This window comes from Orycteropus afer, unplaced genomic scaffold (genome assembly GCF_000298275.1).
Source record: "Orycteropus afer afer isolate SDZICR_OR568_19922 unplaced genomic scaffold, OryAfe1.0 scaffold00487, whole genome shotgun sequence".
Taxonomy (NCBI): Eukaryota; Metazoa; Chordata; class Mammalia; order Tubulidentata; family Orycteropodidae; genus Orycteropus; species Orycteropus afer.
The window spans coordinates 1,583,488-1,601,027 of NW_006922074.1; the positions used below are offsets into that span (position 1 = coordinate 1,583,488).

The 17,540-nt window shown below is 54.2% G+C and overlaps 1 protein-coding gene across 1 annotated transcript; it reads left to right on the forward strand.

The window, feature by feature from the left end:
• Window positions 1-9,897: 9,897 nt before the first annotated feature.
• Window positions 9,898-10,722, forward strand: TMEM119 (transmembrane protein 119). Its single transcript, XM_007954986.1, has one exon. It carries the CDS (start codon window positions 9,898-9,900, stop codon window positions 10,720-10,722), a length of 825 nt encoding a protein of 274 aa, XP_007953177.1.
• Window positions 10,723-17,540: the final 6,818 nt, after the last annotated feature.

Consider the following 17,540-nt stretch of genomic DNA (forward strand, 5'->3'; position numbering starts at 1 on the left):
GCAACTGTGCTTTGCAAACATCCAAAATGACTGCATCCTCAGGACAGCCGGCAGCCCACAGCTCTGCCTGTCCCCTTCCTCACTGTTCTCCCTTCTGGTCGGCAGGTACCAATGCAGGCCTTGCCCATGCAGCCCTGGTGAGTAGAGCTGATTCTTAAGTTGCTATCAGGAAGTATGCAAAATGGCTGAGCCCTCAGCTCCATATGTCTCCCTATAGATTCTTCTACGAGTTGGTATTCAATCCACTTCTTTATCCCTCCCTTCAAAGCTCAGGGTTTCAGGATCGTCTTCCGTGTCAGTTTCAATTGGTTTCTCATTGCTTTGTTGCAGAGTCTGTGTAGTTTGTCTGCCTATTCTGCCATCTTGCTGGAATGCTCTGTCAGGCTGTTTCTATCCATACTTGCTAAAATAGCTGCCTAGGTGCCTGCCCTCACCACCACCATCCACCTCCTCATCTCTTCATCCTTTTTATGTCGTTAAGAGTTATTCACAGAATTCTACTATCTTCCTAATTTCTTGGGTTACTTGTTCCACATTTGTTTGTGCTACTTACCTGGGAGCCCCTGAGGCAGGGGCTTCTTCTGCTTTTCTCTGCTGTCCCCAAAAGGCCCATGCAAAGCACATGCCTAGTGAATATTCATTATGTGAATCAGTGAATGAATGAATAATGTCAGAGTATCCACAGTTAATCCTGTCCCCTCCCTGGGCTTCAGTTTCCCCACCTTAATATGGAAGGATTGGACTAGACGGGAGTCATTCAGTTAGTTGACAGACATGTACTGAGCACATACTGTGTTCCAGGAACTGATGCTGGGAATAGAAGGACAGAAAAGGCCCTGATTCTACCTGGAGGAGCTCACAGCTTGGACAGACAGGCAACAAGACAGATAGATGATAGAGAACTAATAGATAGACAGGTAGGTAGCTAGGTAGGTAGATGGTTGCCATTGGGTCAGTGCCAACTCATGATAACCTTAAACACAAAAGAACCAGACTTTACCCTGTCCTGCATTGTCCTCAGGATTGCCAGCACGTTTGAGCACATCGTGCAGCCACCATGCCAGTCCATCTCACTGAGGGTCCCCCCCACTGGCCCTCTATTTCACCTACCATCATGTCTTCCTCTAGCTAATGATTTGTCCTGATGATGTTCCCAAAGCGAGTGAGTTGGACAATTCTGTTGGGATCTGTAAGGTTTTCACGGGCTCAGTTTTGGAGTAGGTTGCCAGGCCTTTCTTCCTAGTCTCTCTGAATCTAGAAGCTCGGCTGGAACCTGCCCACCATGGCTGACCCTGCTGGTATTTGAAATAGTGGTGCCACAGCTTCCAGCCTCACAGCAATTCACAAGCCACCGCAGTCCAACAAACTGACAGGCGAGTGGGGGTCCTGGTTTAGAGACACAGATAAATAGGCAGTTACAGCCCAGCACAATCAATGCTCTCAGTGGAGAGTCCAAAGGATACAGGGACACAAAGAAGCCTGTTGATGCTCCTGCCTCCAGGCTGCGGAATCAGGGAGGGCTTCCTGGAGATGGTGACGACTGAACTACAATGCATGTAGGAAGGAGGCAGCTAGGCCAACGCGAGCATGGAGAATGGAGCTTCAGGCAGAGGGGACAGTGTGAGGAAAAAGTGCCAGCATCTTCTGTCTTGTTTGTCACTGTCCCCTGGTACCTGGCACAATTCTTTTCACATGTAGGTATGCAGTCAATAGCCAGGGAACTTACGTACTTTGTATATGGGGAAACTGAGTCCCAACGAGGCTTCTCAGCATGACTAGGGCTCTGGCCTGCCTGGCTGAGACCACAAGTTCTCCTCGGAGTGCCGGGTGGGAGGGAACATCGCCGGTGTCCCTCTGAAGGCCAGGCTGAGCCTGTGGTAGGCCGTGGCTCCAGGCCTCTCCAGCCACATGAAGGACTGGGCTATTTTTGCCTGGAGGGCAAGCCCCACTGGCCTCTGGGACCGTGTAATTAGAAAGGGCCCTAAACCCAGGAGAGGCTGGAACTGGGGGCTGTGGTAGGCAGGAGTGGTGGGCAGCAGTGGTGGCTGGAAGGCAGGCCCCAGGCTCAGATGGGGAGGACCCTGGCAGAGACCTGAGGGGGTGGGTTCTCCCTGCCTCCTCCCTGCCTCCTCCCTGCCTCCTCCTCATTGTGGACACTCAGCTGGGTGCGGGCCACGGCTGCTAATTGCACAGTGGGGTCTCTCTGAGTCGCTTCAAGGCTGGCTGAGGGCCAGGGCACTGCTTTCTGCCCCTGAAATTACAAGTTGCAAAAGAGTGTCCCAGCCAGTTCCATGCCACAGGCCTGGCCTCACCCCTTGGAGCCATGATGATGTGGTCCGTGGAAGTATCTTCACCTGGCTCTGCGACAGGTCCTGGAATTGGAGAATGTGAAACATGACCCTCTTCGAATGGACAGGAGGGGCTGGAGTGAACTGCTGGAGCAGTGTTAGCGCATTGAATCCCAGGAACACAGGAGTGGAGGTCAAGGTGGTTATTCACACAGCCAGCAAGCATTTATGAAGCACCTACGGTGTTCTGGGCACTGTCCTGTGTGCTAGAGTTACGGCAGGACTGAATCCATCAACTCCTGCGTGATTTCCAGATTCAAGGGCTGCTCTGATGACACTGTGCTCCCATCTACCTCCGGGCCTTTGCATGTGTTCCTGCTTCTGGGACTCCTCTCCAGTCTTGCCTTCCTAAATACCATCTCCTCATCTTCATGAACAGCTTTAATGTCACTTCTCACAAAGCCCCCCGAGCCCCAGGACCAGACTATCCCCTAGCAAGTGACCCCATGGCCCCTTAACTGCTTCACCCCAACCATTAGTCTGGTTTGCAGTTAGATACTCATTTGTTTGTCTACTTACTGCAGGTCTCCCCTTATCACTACCTCCCAGGAACTGACACTAGGCTAGGTGCAAAGCTCAAGAAATGTGTATAAAATGAAAAAAATAGAGAATGGAATATTAGTGTGGGCAGGATTCCGGCAAGCATCTGGACTAACCCACGTTTGTCTGCAGCCCAGAGAGGCACAGTGCTTTGCTCAGCCACCCATTCACAGCTGGCGTTTGAGCTGGGGCTGGAACTCAGAGTTCCTTTTTTCTCCACTTAGTGACTGACATTGTTGATGTTTTGTCCTCAGATGGGGTGGGATATTTGGTTTTAAGGAATAAAAGGGGAGAGGGAGAGAGAGGGAGGGAGAGAGAGAGAGAGAAAGAGGTGACATGGTCTGATAGCCCTTTAATGGGGGCTCTGCTGTGGGGATGGGCCCCTCAAGGAGGTCGCAAGCCTGATGTTACATTTCTAAGACTCTCTGACATTGAGGGTGCTGCTGTTGGGTTCTGGAGAAGTCAAGCCATCATGTACCCTAGTTTCTGTGTCTGTCAAATGGGCTTCAATTATTCATTCACTTCCCCTCAAGTACACATGAAGCCTGCTGTATTTGAGGCTCTCCACCTCATGGCGCCCCCTATGTGTGCAGAGTAGAACCGCTTGGTAGGGTTCTTAAGGCTGTGACCTTTCGGAAGCAATGGCCAGGGGGTGGAGTGTTAAGTCATCTGTTCCTCTGCTTCCTCAATAAAGAGCATTCTGAGACTTAATCATGCTTCCCTCCTCCAATCCTCGTTACCTGCTCCTCCTGTTTGTCCACTCCTCACGGCAACCTATTTTAATTACAGCGCCTTGCCCACGTGTGATGTTCTTCCCAGCCACTCTGGCTTTATCCTGTGGGGCCTTCCACCTGGAATGCCCTTTCCAGGGTCTCCTCTTGTTCAGACCCTGCTCGTTCCCAGGCCATGTCCTCTAGAACCACTTCCCTGTATCTTTCTCTTTGAGGATCTCTCTATCCATCCTGGGGCTCCCTGAGCCCTTGGCCTGGCTTCTCTCCTGCCACCAGCCCTGTCCTGATTTGTTCAGTTTGTGTATGTCCCCCTGGCAGTCTTCAAACACTTCAAGGCCTAGGCTGTATCTGATTCGCCTCTGAAACCTGCTTAGCAACCGCACACTAGAAGGCTCATCAAGCATTTGCTGAATGAATGAATGAATGCAAGGGGCCACTGCCCACAGATTCCTTAAGTCATCCAGAGGTCCTTGTTTCAGGGCCCCAAACTGCCTTACCTCAGGACCCTGGTTGAGCCACTTGAATTCACCCTGCCTCACTTTCCCCATCTGTGAAATGGGCTCACCCCTCTACTCAAGCTACTCCGTCTGAGGCATTGTCAGGCCACAGGTCCCAGAATATCTGAGCCTGAGGGAGCCAGAAAGCTCCCTCCCACACACACACCTACAAATGGGGAAACTGAGGCCTGGAAAAGGGAAGGGTCTGACCAGGGCCACACAGCAGGTGCCAGAGCTCTGCTCCCTGCCCGAGGCCTGGACCCTCCCTCAGGCCTCCTATCCTGCTTTCTCTTAAGCACTCTAGCTCCCACGCTGCACCCCTGAGCCTCGGAAACCCTGACTCACAGCTGGAACCAAGGGCCTGGAATTTTCCTTCTTGCTTCCAGGAGCCTCTGAACCTCCCTGACCTGGATGGGAGGGGGACTTTGGAGTGGGGGTGTAGGACCCCAGGCTCAGTCAGGGGTTCGCTGTTTTGGTGCAGCTCTGCAGGATAGTGATGTCTGTTAGCCCCAGCCTGCCCTGGGGACCTGGGGCCAGGGAGGAAGTGCTGCATCTGGTGTTCCCCAGAGCGAGGCACAGAGGGGGCGCCTGCGTGAGGGTGAGCACGAGGGTGGGATTGTGTGTGGCCTGAGCGCAGCCCCGCCCCCTCCGGGTGTCCCCACCCCAAACCTTCTTAATGAAATCAAGCTGGCCCTGTGCAGCCAGCAGGGGCGGGAGGAGGGAGCAAGGGGCGGGAGGAGGGAGGAGGGCCGGGAGGAGGGAGGCGGCAGACACCCAGAGCAGCGGCCTCCGACAACTCTGCAGGGCCAGGCACCCCGCCTGCTCCACCTGCAGGAGCCCCAAGCTGTGTGTGAAGGAGCTGGTGAGTCCAGGCCCCATGGCCGCAGGGGTCGGGGGACCTAAAACCCCCTGTTCTGAGAACCTGGGGTGTCTAGGAGTTTAGAGACAGGATGGTATGAGTGCTTCGCTTCAAGGGGTATATTTTTCTAAGAAGGTGTGAGTTGTGCGTGTGAGTTTGATGCTCTATGTGTGCTTGTGTGTGATGTGGTTACTGCCTTGGTGTCGGTAGATGTGTTGTTCCCTGGAAGTCTGGGTAGTATTGCCCGTCGATGGGCCTGGGCTCTGTGGCAGTGGGTTGTGCGTGCATTGCTGAGAGCCAGCAGTGGTGTGTCTGTGTGTGTCTGAGCATCTGTGATGGCAGCCGTGTGAGTTCTCGAGTGTGTGGGTGTTGCAGCTGAGTTGGTGTACGTGTGTGTGGGGGGGTGTGTATTGTGTATCCCTGCTGCTGTGTGGGTTGAGAGGTTGGCATTTTGTGTGTCTCTAATGGGTGTGTGCATGTTGTATATTGTATCTGTGTTGCTGCTGTGTGTGTCTGTGTGTCTGTGGAAGGTAAGGGTTTGCATTCTTGGGGAACCCCCCTCGCTCAGGCCTTCCCTCTGAGGGGCCCAGGTCCATGTCCTCGGCTGGCCCCGGGATAATGGGACAGTGGTTCAGCCAGATCCCCCCCACCTCAGTGCCCAAAGGCCACTAATTGAAGCCAGGTTTTCATGGGCCGCCCCTCCTCCTCTGGCCATCAGCCTGTGGGTGGGGGTGGGGCGGGGGTTCTGGTCCCTCAGCCTTAAGTTTAGGGGCACCCAGGCCTTAGGGGTGCATCCGTCTTCACCTGCATATTCGTGACTGTGAGTGGAACCACTGTTTTCTAAAAACTCCAAACCCTGACATGGACCCTCCAGAGAGGCTCTGGTCTCTGAAAGTCCCGGCCACCGATGAGTGACACATATTGTGTCCCAGGCACTGCTATTTCTTGTCCTAACAGTAGCCAGGGAGGTGGCTGTTAGCCCATTTACAGATGAAGAAACCAAGGCTCAGAGAGGCCCCTGGACAAGTGGCTGGGCAGTGACTGCATACCTGAGCTGTGCTTTCTGTTCAGGTCTCTGACCTGTTGGCCCTGACTTGCTGTGATGTCCTGGGTAGCTCGTACTGTCTCTGGGCCTGAGTTCTCTCTTAGGTTAATGATTTTCTGAATCCCTGGAAAAAATTAGGACCCAGGAGCTCGGGCCAATATTGGAGGAATCGGACTGTGTTCTCCCAGAAGGAGGTGGGGCCCCTGGAGGGCAGACGGACGTCCAGCCTGATCCTCTAGAGCCATCCAGGCCACTTCTTCCCTTCTGTGGGGGAAACTGAGGCCCAGAGAGCCAGGGACTCATCTGTCAGTCAGCTGTCTCCTTCCCGACCAGCCTGGCTAGCTCGGGTGGGATTGTACCCCCACTTTGCCTCCACCTTTCTCAGGGAGCCAGGAGAGGGTGTGAGGCCCCCAGCATTTTGTGAAGTTTTAAAGAGCCAGTGATCATTTATGTGAGCTTGGGAAGCAGGGCAGGCTCCCTTTATCCTCTGCCCCAACTCCAAGGCTCCAGGGCTGTCGTGTGTTGTGGGGTATGTGAAAGTATGTATGTTAGAGTGGCATGGTATGTGTGTGTGTGTGAGAGAGCATGTGTGTGGTGTGTATATGGTGTGTGTATGTGGTATATGGTGTGTGTGTGAGTATATGATGTGTATGGCATGTATATGTGTGTGAGAGTGTGTGTGTGTGGTATGTGTGTCTGTGGCATGGTGTATATGTGTATGTGTAGTGTATGTGATATGTGTATGGTGTGTGTGAGTATGTGAGTGTTAGTGTGGCATGGTGTACATGTGTGAGTGTGTATGTGTGTGGTGTGTATGATGTGTGTGTGGTGTGCATATGATACTTGTGAGTATGTCATGTATGTATGGTTTATGCGTGTCATGTGTGTGTGGCACGGCGTATATGTGTGTGTGCTGTATATATATGTGATATGTGTATGGTGTGTGGAAGTGTATTAGCGTGGCATGGTGTATATGTGTGTGTGTGTGTGTGGTGTGTATGATATATGAGTATGTGATGTATGTATGATGTGTATGTGTAATATTATGTGATGTGTGTGTGAGTGTGTGTGTGTTTCTGGATTCCTCAGTGACCGGAGCTGAGCTGCCACTTGTTGGAACGAGGGTAACAGTGAACCAATGTCCCGGCTGGGTGGGGCCTAGGGTGGGAAACGTTGGCTGACCCTGGAGCTCTGCAGGGGCCGGAAGGCGGCTGCCCCTGAATTCCCTCTTTCCCTGTGAGAGCTACCCTGCACCAGGCACTTTCTGATCTCTGTCCCTCTGGTCCTAACACTCTGAGAGGTAAGACCTGTGCTCATAGGCCCTCAGCTTCTCTTCTCAACTTACAGAAGGGAAAGTGAGGCCCTGAGAGCCAGGGTTCCGGCCCAGGACCCACCGACTTCCAGCTGGCATTCTGTGCCCGGCTCTGTTGCTAGCCAGGGAGGTGGGTCTGACAGCCCCACCCCGCCCACACGAACTTCAGTGACTGAGCTTCACCAGCATCCCAGGAGGAAAGTCTTGGCTCATGGCCGACTTCTGCCACCATCAAATGCCTCTACTGGGCTCGATTTGAGGTGGAGGGGCATGTGTGTGTGTGTGAGTGACAGGCCGGACAAAGCTCAAAGTTGTCTGGAGGAATCATTAGTAACAAGCACCAGAGAGGGGAGGGTGGGAGGCTCCTGATACTGTGAGGAACCTGAACTCCTTGCTCCACTGAGGCCGCTCTGGGCCAGCCCTGGGCACCACCAGAGTGTGAGTGTGTGGAGTGTGTGTGTGGTGTGACGTGTGTGTGCGTGCGTGATGAGTGTGTGTGTGTGGCAGGTATGTGAGTGTGTGGGTGTATGTGTGTGTGATGTTTCTGTGAATGTGTATGATGTGTATGACTATGTGAAATATGAGTGTGTATATTTGTGTGTGGTGTGATATGAGTGTGTGTGATGTCAATGTGTGTGTGGTGTATGTGTGAGATGTGAGTGTGTGTGTCATGGTGTGGTGTGATAGGAGTATGTATGTGATATGAGTGTGTGGTGTGTGTGTGTGAGATCTATGTGTGGTGTGATGTGAACGTGTGTGTGTTGTATTGGTATGTGCGTGAGCAGGTGTGATGTGATGTGAGTGTGCGGGTATATGTGTGTGTGTCATATTTGTGTGTGTGTGGTGTACGAGTGTGTGTGAGTATCTGATCTGCTGGACTCTTGGAATCAGAGTACGGCTCAAAGCCCTGCTCTGCCGGTTGCCGTCTGTCTTTGGTCAGGTCACTTGCCTCCCTGCTCCTCCGTTTCCTGCCCTGTCAAATGGAGGCAGTAGGGGTATCTCAGGGCTTCGCAGGACTGAGTCCAGACGGGGCTTAGATGAGTAACCCAGGAGGAAAGCACGAGAGGACCAGGGCCCTCCAAACGACCCTTATCTGAGTGCTTTTTCCTCTTTGTGTCCTGGGATTATTTTTTGCCATCATTTTGAGAAAGAACTTTTTGGAGCCAGTTCGTACAAATATACTTCAGTAGAATTAATTTCAACCTGTGACACATATTGGGAGCCCCAGGTCACTTGGTGCAAGCCACTAGATGGCTGAGCCTCATTCATGCCTCAGCTCACCAAGTCAGTCACTCTGATGGGGTTCTGCCATTCCCAGTTAACAGGGCAGGAGGACCCTAGGCATAGGAGGTGTGACCCTCAGTGAGGGTGTGGGAAGCCCTGACTGCCTCCAGTCCAGGACCTTGCTGTGTAGCCTTGGACCTGCTCCTTGCCTTCTCTGGGCCTGTGTCTCAGCATCTGCCTTAGACAGGGCATCTGAAGGCCTCTAGTCAGTCTCCCAGCTTCATGGGGCCTGGGTCTGGGCTGGGGAGGGTTCCCAGAGGGTGGCATGGCTGCCCCTGAGTTTGTCGGGAGAGTTAGTGTTTGAGAAAACCAGGCTTCCCATAAACCTGGGCCATGAAGGATTTATTAATCAGCCGGGCTGTCTGGCCCAGATGGGGTCTGGGGGTTCACGCAAGGAGCAGCCTTGGGGGGAGGTGGCGGGCAGGCTCATCTGGTTCCCATTTGTGGTGCCGGTGGGGGGAGGGGTCGCAGGCTCCAGTTTTGTCTTTGCGCCTCAAAGGGGCCAGTGTCTCCCCCCACCCCCTGCCCCAGCCTCCCGGCCTTCTGCTCAGAGCTTCTGGAGGCTTCTAACTGTATGAATCTCCTGGGGAAGGAGAGAGAGCTAGGAGAGGTTAGCATTGGAGCTGCCCAGATATGGTAGCATGGAGCCAGGGCAGTGTGTGAGGACAAGACCCTAATAGAACGGGACCACAGAGGAGCTGGGGGCTGTCTAGGAGGGTTCCCTAGAGGAGGGGGGCTCTCAGCTCCTGCAGTCACTCACTCAATTTTTTTCCTACTCAGCTACTTCTGCCACTCTACCAGCCTGTGGTTCCTCTTACTTGGCAAGTCACTTAACTCTTCTCTGCCTCACTTTGCTTATCTGGGTCAGTGGTTCAAACACACCAGCCGCTTCACAGGAGAAGGATGAGGCAGTCTGCTTCCATAAAGTTGAACAGCCTTGGAAACCCTATGGGGCAGTTCTACTCTGTCCCGTAGGTCACTTTGAGTCAGAATCAACTAGATGGCAGTGGGTTTGGTTTGTTTTTTGGTTATCTCTTTGGGAAAGCATCCAATGAGAGATTCCATGTAAGAAACTGAAAATGGTGCTTGGCATGTGGTCATCAGCAAAAAACCAACTAGCTGCTATTGTGTCCATTCCAACTCATGATGTCCCCATGCTAGGACATGGCCAGAGTTCCCTGCTCCTGCTCAGGGTTTCTGAGCTCCAAGACTCTGGAGTCCTGCCCTGACTGTCCCCCCCCCCCTAACCCCCGTCGTGTGCCCACAGGCCCCGGAGACAGCATGGTTCCTGTGGTGGCCCTGACCCTCATCTCTCTGCTGCTGCTCCCGAGTCCTGTGCCTGCCGGGGCCCACTCGGTGCCCCTGCGCGTTGCCTGGTTGGAGGATGCAGGGGGCAGTGGGGAGGCCGAGGGCTCGTCGGCCTCCTCTCCGAGCCTGCCAGCCCCCTGGACGCCGGCCCTCAGCCCCACGTCAGTGGGGCCCCAGCCCACGGTGCTGGCTGGCCCCCCCCCACCCACCAACTTCTTGGACGGGATCGTGGATTTCTTCCGCCAGTACGTGATGCTCATCGCGGTGGTGGGCTCGCTGGTGTTCCTGCTCATGTTCATTGTCTGCGCCGCGCTCATCACCCGCCAGAAGCACAAGGCCTCTGCCTACTACCCTTCATCCTTCCCCAAGAAGAAGTACGTGGACCAGAGTGACCGGGCCGGGGGCCCTCGGGCCTTCAGTGAAGTCCCGGACCGGGCTCCCGATGACCGGCCCGAGGAGGCCCTGGACTCGTCCCAGCAGCTGCAGGCCGACATCCTCGCTGCCACTCAGAACCTCAAGTCTCCCACCAAGGCTGCCCTGGGCGGCGGGGAAGGAGCCAAGATGGTGGAGTGCAGGCCAGAGAGGGAGGAGGAGGAGGAAAACAGCCAGGAGGCCAAAGGGTCAGAGAGCTCTCAGGGGCCAGAGAAGCCCTGTTCAACCGGAGCCCAGGGGGGCCTGGCAGCTGGCGAGGGCCAAGGGGAGCCAAACACGGTGTCCTCGTTAGCCCAGGAAGCTGGGGACCCTGCTGACCCCCCAGAAAGCCCTTGTGCTTGCAACAGTGTCACCCCCAGCGTCTAACAGCCCCCTTGGGCCCTGACTGTCAGCCCCCCAAGTGGTCACCTTGGGCATGACAAAGCCCCTGACTGCTCCCAGACACCACCCTCTTGGCCATCCCTCTGACAAACCCCAGACCATCCTGATCCTTCCAGAACCATTTGCCTCTGCATCCCCAACAGGCTGCCTCCCCCAGCACAGCTCCTCTGGGGAGATGAGCACTGTTGGAGCCACCATAGAACAGCCCATGAAGTCAGCCATGTAAACTGAGACACATTGAGTCGTGAGTTCAACAAGGCAGCCTCACCCCTCTTCCATCAAGACAGAAGAGAGAAACAGCGAGTAAGCGTTTTGGAAGAGGTCGCTTGGGAGGCCCGCATGGTGCCGTCTGGGGTGACGCAGGTTCAGGACTGCACCTGGTCTCCATGCTTCGTGTCCCTCAACTGCAAATATTTTCGTGTCGCTGTGCCTGTGTCCAGAGCCACCAGAGCAGGAGAGGTTCTGATTAATTTGGGAACTTTTGCAAGGGACTCTATACATATGATGACAGGTCCAAGACGAGCATTTTTCAAAGTGGGTTCCCTGAGATACCCCATGGGAAAAGGATTTCAAACGACTGGAGGAACCACTTTCTCTCCATCCCCCTCCCCTCAAAGGCTCTGACAAATCCTGCCCTCAAGGCCCCTGGTGAATTTGGGTTCGCTTAGCTTTCCCCAAACTCATTTTGACAACGGAGGATGGATACATATATATATATATATATATTTGTTGTTGTTGTTGTTGTTTTAAATAGTACCAGGAAAATCCTTTGGAGGTAATTCTGGAAACTACTACTCTTAATTTTCCCCAAGGTCTCCCCCACCCCACCCCCAGTTTCTGGTTGGTCCAGGTTTGGGGTGTGCGGTGTGGGGACTTGCTGCCCAAGCAACCTCTGCCGAGGGGTGAATTGGGGTAAATAAATTGGACTCTTCCTTTCAGACCCCAGAAGCAGCCTAGAGGCTGAGAGGCGGTATAGGACCCCCCACTCTTGTTGGAACCTGAGGAAAGGGGAAAGGGTTTCTGGAGCAGGGGGCTCTAGCCCCGCCCTTTACTCTGCGCATGGGGGCTGGCAGCTGAGCCCATAGCAGTGTTAGTCCTCAACAGGGAGCCCGGGCTCCCCCTGACTGACGGGGCCAGGGCCCCCCCGTCCCACCATCCAGTGTTCTCTGCACAGACCCTGGGTGCTGAGATGCCACAACCAGCACAATAAACCTCTATTCTGCCTTGAGTCTCACTGCTTTTCTGAGAGGGATGCGCCTGATGCAGAGGGGGGTCCCTGTGCTATTGCATGGGGGTGGGGCAGACACATCAGCCAGGCCCTAGAGCTGAATGGGCAGATTAGTGGGGGAAAGGGAGGAGGAACAAGCACCCCACTAGGAATGATCTGAGAACCAGCTCTGGCCTTGTGGATTCTGTGTGGCCCTGGCCAAGTTGCCCAACTTCTCTGGATGTTATAGGCTCTGTACTTACTGGCTTTGTGACCGCGAGGGAGTCACTGCCCCTCTCTGTTTCCTGCTGCAAGATTAGCAGTGGAGCGGCTCCCAGGCTGGGGTAGAGGGTGGTTGGGACAGGAATGTGCCTCCTCCCTTCGTCCCACCTCCGGACTCATTTGCCCATGGCCAGTGCCCCACTCCGCGCACCCTTGGCGGGGTCCTTCGGGCTGGCCACAGCCCTGGTCTTCAAGCTGTCTCTCCATTTGTCTCCTCACCACCAGGCTCCTCCTCGGCTTTGATGGCAGGTTCTAGTGGCGACTTCTCCCCTCCTCCCTGGGCCCTGGAGCCACCAGCTGGGATCCAGATGTGGCTGAGGCTGGGAGGCTTATAAGGATTCCTGGGGTGATGGGGGCAGGCTGGCCATCCCCTCGCAGCCCCTCCCACCTAGTGACCCCACATCATCTGGAAGGGGCTGAGGTTTGGTTTCATAACACACAATGGCCTCTGTCTGGCTCAGTGGGGAAGGGCCTGCCTTCTCCATCTCCACCCAGCCCAGCTGCTGTCCGAGAACATCAGAAGGGTCGCTCTCTGGATGCTGTGTGGCCCTGGCCAAGTCGCTCAACTTCTCTGGGTGTGGCAGGCTCTCTGCTTATCCCTGTGCTCCTGGGGAGATTCCAGAAGCTGAGGTGTGGCTGGGAAGTGCATTAAGCTTCCCCATAACATTAAAACAAAAACAAACAACCTGTAAGAAGATGATGTTTTCAGGCAGGAGATCTTTGGAGAGCAAGTGGGAAGGAGTTTCCCCTTGAGCTCTGTGATCACTGATGGACTCTTGACGACCCTGTGTGGGTCAGAGCAGAGCTGTGGTCCACAGGGTTTTCACTGGCTGATGTTTCAGAAGTAGATTGCCAGGCCTTTCCTCCAAGGCACCTCAACCTTTCAGTTAACAACCAAGTGCTCACTATTTGCACCACCCAACTCAACAGCCACTGGTTTGGTCGCAGCCTCCCGATTAATGCTCACTTGGACCCTTCGGAACATGTGGCATGTGTGGCCTGCATCCCCCAGGACTGGCTGGGAGTGATGCAAAGAGGGTTAAGGAAATGTCTTGAGCTCCAGCCCAGGAGTCAACCTGTCCCTCCCTCTGAACTTTTGCATTAACTGTTCCTTCTTCATTTGACACCCTTCCCATCACTCTTCCTTTTGTCCTTTCCTCCTGCGTGCCTTCCCCGATCACCCCGGCTTCTCGTTCCCCAGTCTCCAGGCCAGTGAGTGCTCCATGATAATACTAGCTCCCAGCAGATAACCCCCTGTTATGTGCCAGGGGTCCCTGGGGGGTACAAATGGTTAAGCACTTGGCTACTAACCAATAGTTTGGCATTTCGAACCCACCCAGGGGTGACTTGGAAGAAAGCCCTGGCAATCTACTTCCCAAAGGTCAGCCACTGAAAACCCAGTGGAACACAGTTCTGCTCTGAAACACATGGGGTTGCCATGAGCCACAATCAGTTTGACGGCAGCTAGTTTGCTTTTTTGTTGTTGCGCTGTTCTAAGTTGTTGTTGTTGTTATGTGCTGTCGAGTCAGACCTGACTCATAGTGACCCCTCCTTGGGTTTCCGAGGCAGTATCACTACGGAAGTAGTTTGCCCCATCTTCCTTCCAAGGAGTGGCTGGTGAGTTTGAACCATCAGCCTTCTGGTTAGTAGTCAAGTGCTTTAGCTCCCGTTCTAAGTAGTGGACATCATTAATTCACTGAGCCCCACAGTCCTATGAGACGGGTACTGTTATGATCTCTATGTCACAGGTAACAAAACTGAGGCCCAGAGAGGCGCTGTCAATTGCCCAGGTCACACAGTCAGGATTCCAACCCTGCAGCGTGACCCAGAGTCTGAGCTCCTCTCCTCTGACCTCTGTAGGTTCTTTGATGAATTAGTGAATGAACAAATGAAGGAAGCAATGAATGAAGCCTGTAAGGAGGAGACATCAGGGCCCCACTCTTACTTGGAGCACTCTAATCTTCTCCTGAGAGCTCTGGTGGCTTAGTGACTAAGGCACTTACTATTAACTATTAACCAGAAGGTTGGCGGTTCAAACCCACCAGCCACTCCTTGGAAGGAAGGTTGGGCAATCTACTTCTGTAATGATCCTGCTTCGGAAACCCAACGAGGGGTCGCTATGAGTTGGATACAACTCCATGGCAGTGAGTTTGGTTTTTGGTTTTTAATCTTTTCCCACCTCTGTGAGGGAGTTACCCAGGAGGGCATGTTCTGGACACATGCCTGGGCTGGCCCCATGGAGAGGGACCCATGTTAAGGCGCTGATATTTGGAGGTATGTGGGTGGGAGGGATCTGGGGAGGGGGACTGGGTTTGGGGGTGGGAGGTGAGGGTTCTGCTACTCCTAGGGGCCCCGAGAGTCTGCCAGGACCTGAACAGGCCCCCACTGTCCCAGGCTTGTAAAATGGAGCAGCTGCCCAGGCCTGGGCATCTGTCCCGGGGCCAGGCCTGCTGTTGCCATAAAGTGGAAGGGGGAGGGCACACAAAACCACCCGAGACGTGAGTCCCGCAACCCCGAGACATGAGCTCAGTGTCAGAGAGGGGCTTCTGGTGACTGGTGGTGGGATGCTGGTGCTGGAGAGCTGGAGGTTGGCAGCAGGGCCCCTCAGCCCCTGCCCTGCTCGGATCAGTCCCAGGGGCTGTGTATTCACTGGCTGGGGGTCAGATTTGGGGGGCTGGGGCAAGAGGGGCCAGGACTAACATCCCCTGGGCACCACTTTGTGTTGGGCACACCCTCTCTAACCCCGGGATTAGCCTTGTCTGGGTTCAATCCCATTTCCGCCATTTCCTGGACGTATGGCCCTGGGTAATTCTCTCCCTTGCCCCAGCCTCTGAGTCTGTGTGAAGTGGAGGCTTTACCCTGCACACTGAGATCACTTGGGAGCTTTGAAAAATGACTCCTGGGCCTCCCAGACCCATTACCTGAGAATCTCTGTGGGTGTGGCTGGCCATGTATCACTGACAAGGTGCCAAATCCTGAAGAGAGGTGCCTGGGGTCTTGGTCCCCCAGTGTCCCCACCTCAGCCCAGTGCCAGGACCTCTGTGGGTGCTCCATAGGTGTCACACATTGAAGCCACACACTTGCAGAGAGACAATATCATTCCTCCTATCTAGTTGATGGGGACACAGGATTAGATGATTCTGACTCACGGTGAGCCCATGTCACAAAGCAGAACTGCCCTGTAGGGTTTTCTAAGCTGTCATTTTTCTGGGAGCCTATTTCCAGGTCATTTTCCTGCAGAGCAACTGGGTGGGTTTCAGCAGCCAACCTTTCCGTTAGCAGTCGAGACAACCTGAGGGCTGTAAGAGCACATGGAGGCCATCCACTTAACTGCTGTCCCACCAGGGCTCCTTGCTGCCATTTTATAGATGAGGAAACTGAGGAGGAGCTATGACTTGCCTGAAGTCACATAGCTGGACACAGCTAAGATTGGAACCCAAGTGTGGTATGATGGATCCCTTTTATATGGCCTGTCCTGCCATGGTTTTGTAACTTCCACAAATGACTGAGTGGGACCATGCAAATAAAGTGTAGGGGACCCTAACAGTCAGGCAGGGGGGTATTGGTCAGTTGTGCCATTCCATTAGGCTTAAAATGAACCATCCCAGAGATGGAAAAGGGGGGGACCTGGCTATCACCAAGAAGGAAGAGCTAGGAGTGGAGCATGTCCTTTGCATCTGAGATCCCTGTGCTGAGAACCTCCTATACCCAGGGGATACACACAGAGAGAGACGAGAGAGAGAGAGAGAGACACACACAGAGAGAGAGAGAGAGAGAGATGTAACACTGAACACGATGCAAGATAGTGAGAAACGGTGTCAGGGAAATGGCAGCAGCAGAACTAGGACCCCTGTGCGAGAGGGTGCAGTGGGCTTCCTGGCCCAGGGAGCAAGGCGGTTACAGTGGGTGTGCTGGAATGGGAGCCTTTGGGCAGGAGGCTTCCTGCTGGAGTGGGGTGTCTCCAGACACTGGTTGGTGGAGCTGGGCTTGCTGACAGAACAAGAGAGCTGAGCCACTTCAGGTGGAGGCTTCCTGGTGGAGTGGGCACTTATTGGCAGAGCTAACCAGCTTTGTAACACTTGCTTGAGTAGGGCAGAGGCTGGCCAAGGAGCCAAAGGCCACAGAGAAGCTTACCTGTGGGCTCGGCCAAGCAGCTGTCCTTATCAAAGAATCGTACCCTGAGTTGTTCCTGATCCTGAAGTAGGTGTCCATTGCAACAAATTATTGAACCCAGTAGAGAAGTAGAGAGTGCCGTGGGAGGACAGCTGGAGTCAGGATTGGTAACGAGGTCGGAAGGTGCATGTACGTCTGACCTTTGCTTCATAGGAATCAGCCTGGGGCTGGTGCTGGGTGTGAGTCTCTCTCTCTCTGTCTCTCTCATGAAGTTAGATGAGAATTGATGCCATGTCATTCTCACACCAGAGTCTCACATGCCACTTCGGGACATGTCTGGAGCCCAAGCCAAGCCCTCTCCTGATGGCCGAGGGACACAGGCTTCGTGCCCAACACGTTTCATCATTTGCCCCACGTCTTGGTCTGTCTTGGTTCTCCTTCATAGAGGCTTGGAGCCATTGGGTTTCCTTCATTGGGATGAATTAACCTCTGGGTTCTGAGGTGGCCCAGAGCAAGAAGCAGGTCAGGTTGTTGTTGTTGTTCATGCCATGGAGGTGTCTCCATGGCAACACTATGTAGAGTGTATGAGTCTATGTGTCAACTCATCTCATTGAGGGTTTTCCTCGTTTTTGTGAATGCTCTATGTCCTATTCTTGTGATGTGTCCAAAGTAAGTGAACTGAAGCCCATGACTTTAGGGACCCTCTAAAGTGCAGAGGGGATGGGCCTCCGTGTGCTCTTACAGCCCTCCGGTTGTCTCTGATGCATATCAGTGTTTGAGAACCCCTGACTGAGGCCAGCCTCTCATTTGATCCTTGGGCACCTGAGGACCAGACAGGTTGGGGCCTGGCCAGCACTGGACCCGGAAGCCAGGCTCTGGTGGGCAGCCTTGCCCTGTGCCCAGCTCTGCCCTGCCTTGCCCCTGGCCCTTCATCTGGTTTTGCAAAGGATCAGGCCAGTCTGCAAGAGGACAGGGATTTGCTCCTTTTGTGGGAAGGTTTGAATCTCAGGATTCCTTGGCTGCTCAGAAATAGCGGGAGGGATTTGGGGCTGGCTCCGGGGTCTGGGTGGCTCCCTTGCAGCTGCTGCCCCTTGCCGAGGTGGGGCCAGGGTTTACAGCAGCAGCTGCAAAGTATAAAATATCCCAGCTTGTAAATTTGTTCTTGCCAGGGCCACTGATGCCAGAGGCTTCCACGGTGTCA

Coding starts and splice junctions, on each gene's coding strand:
- TMEM119 (XM_007954986.1), top strand. CDS start 9,898: ATGGTTCCTGTGGTGGCCCTGACCCTCATCTCTCTGCTGCTGCTCCCG.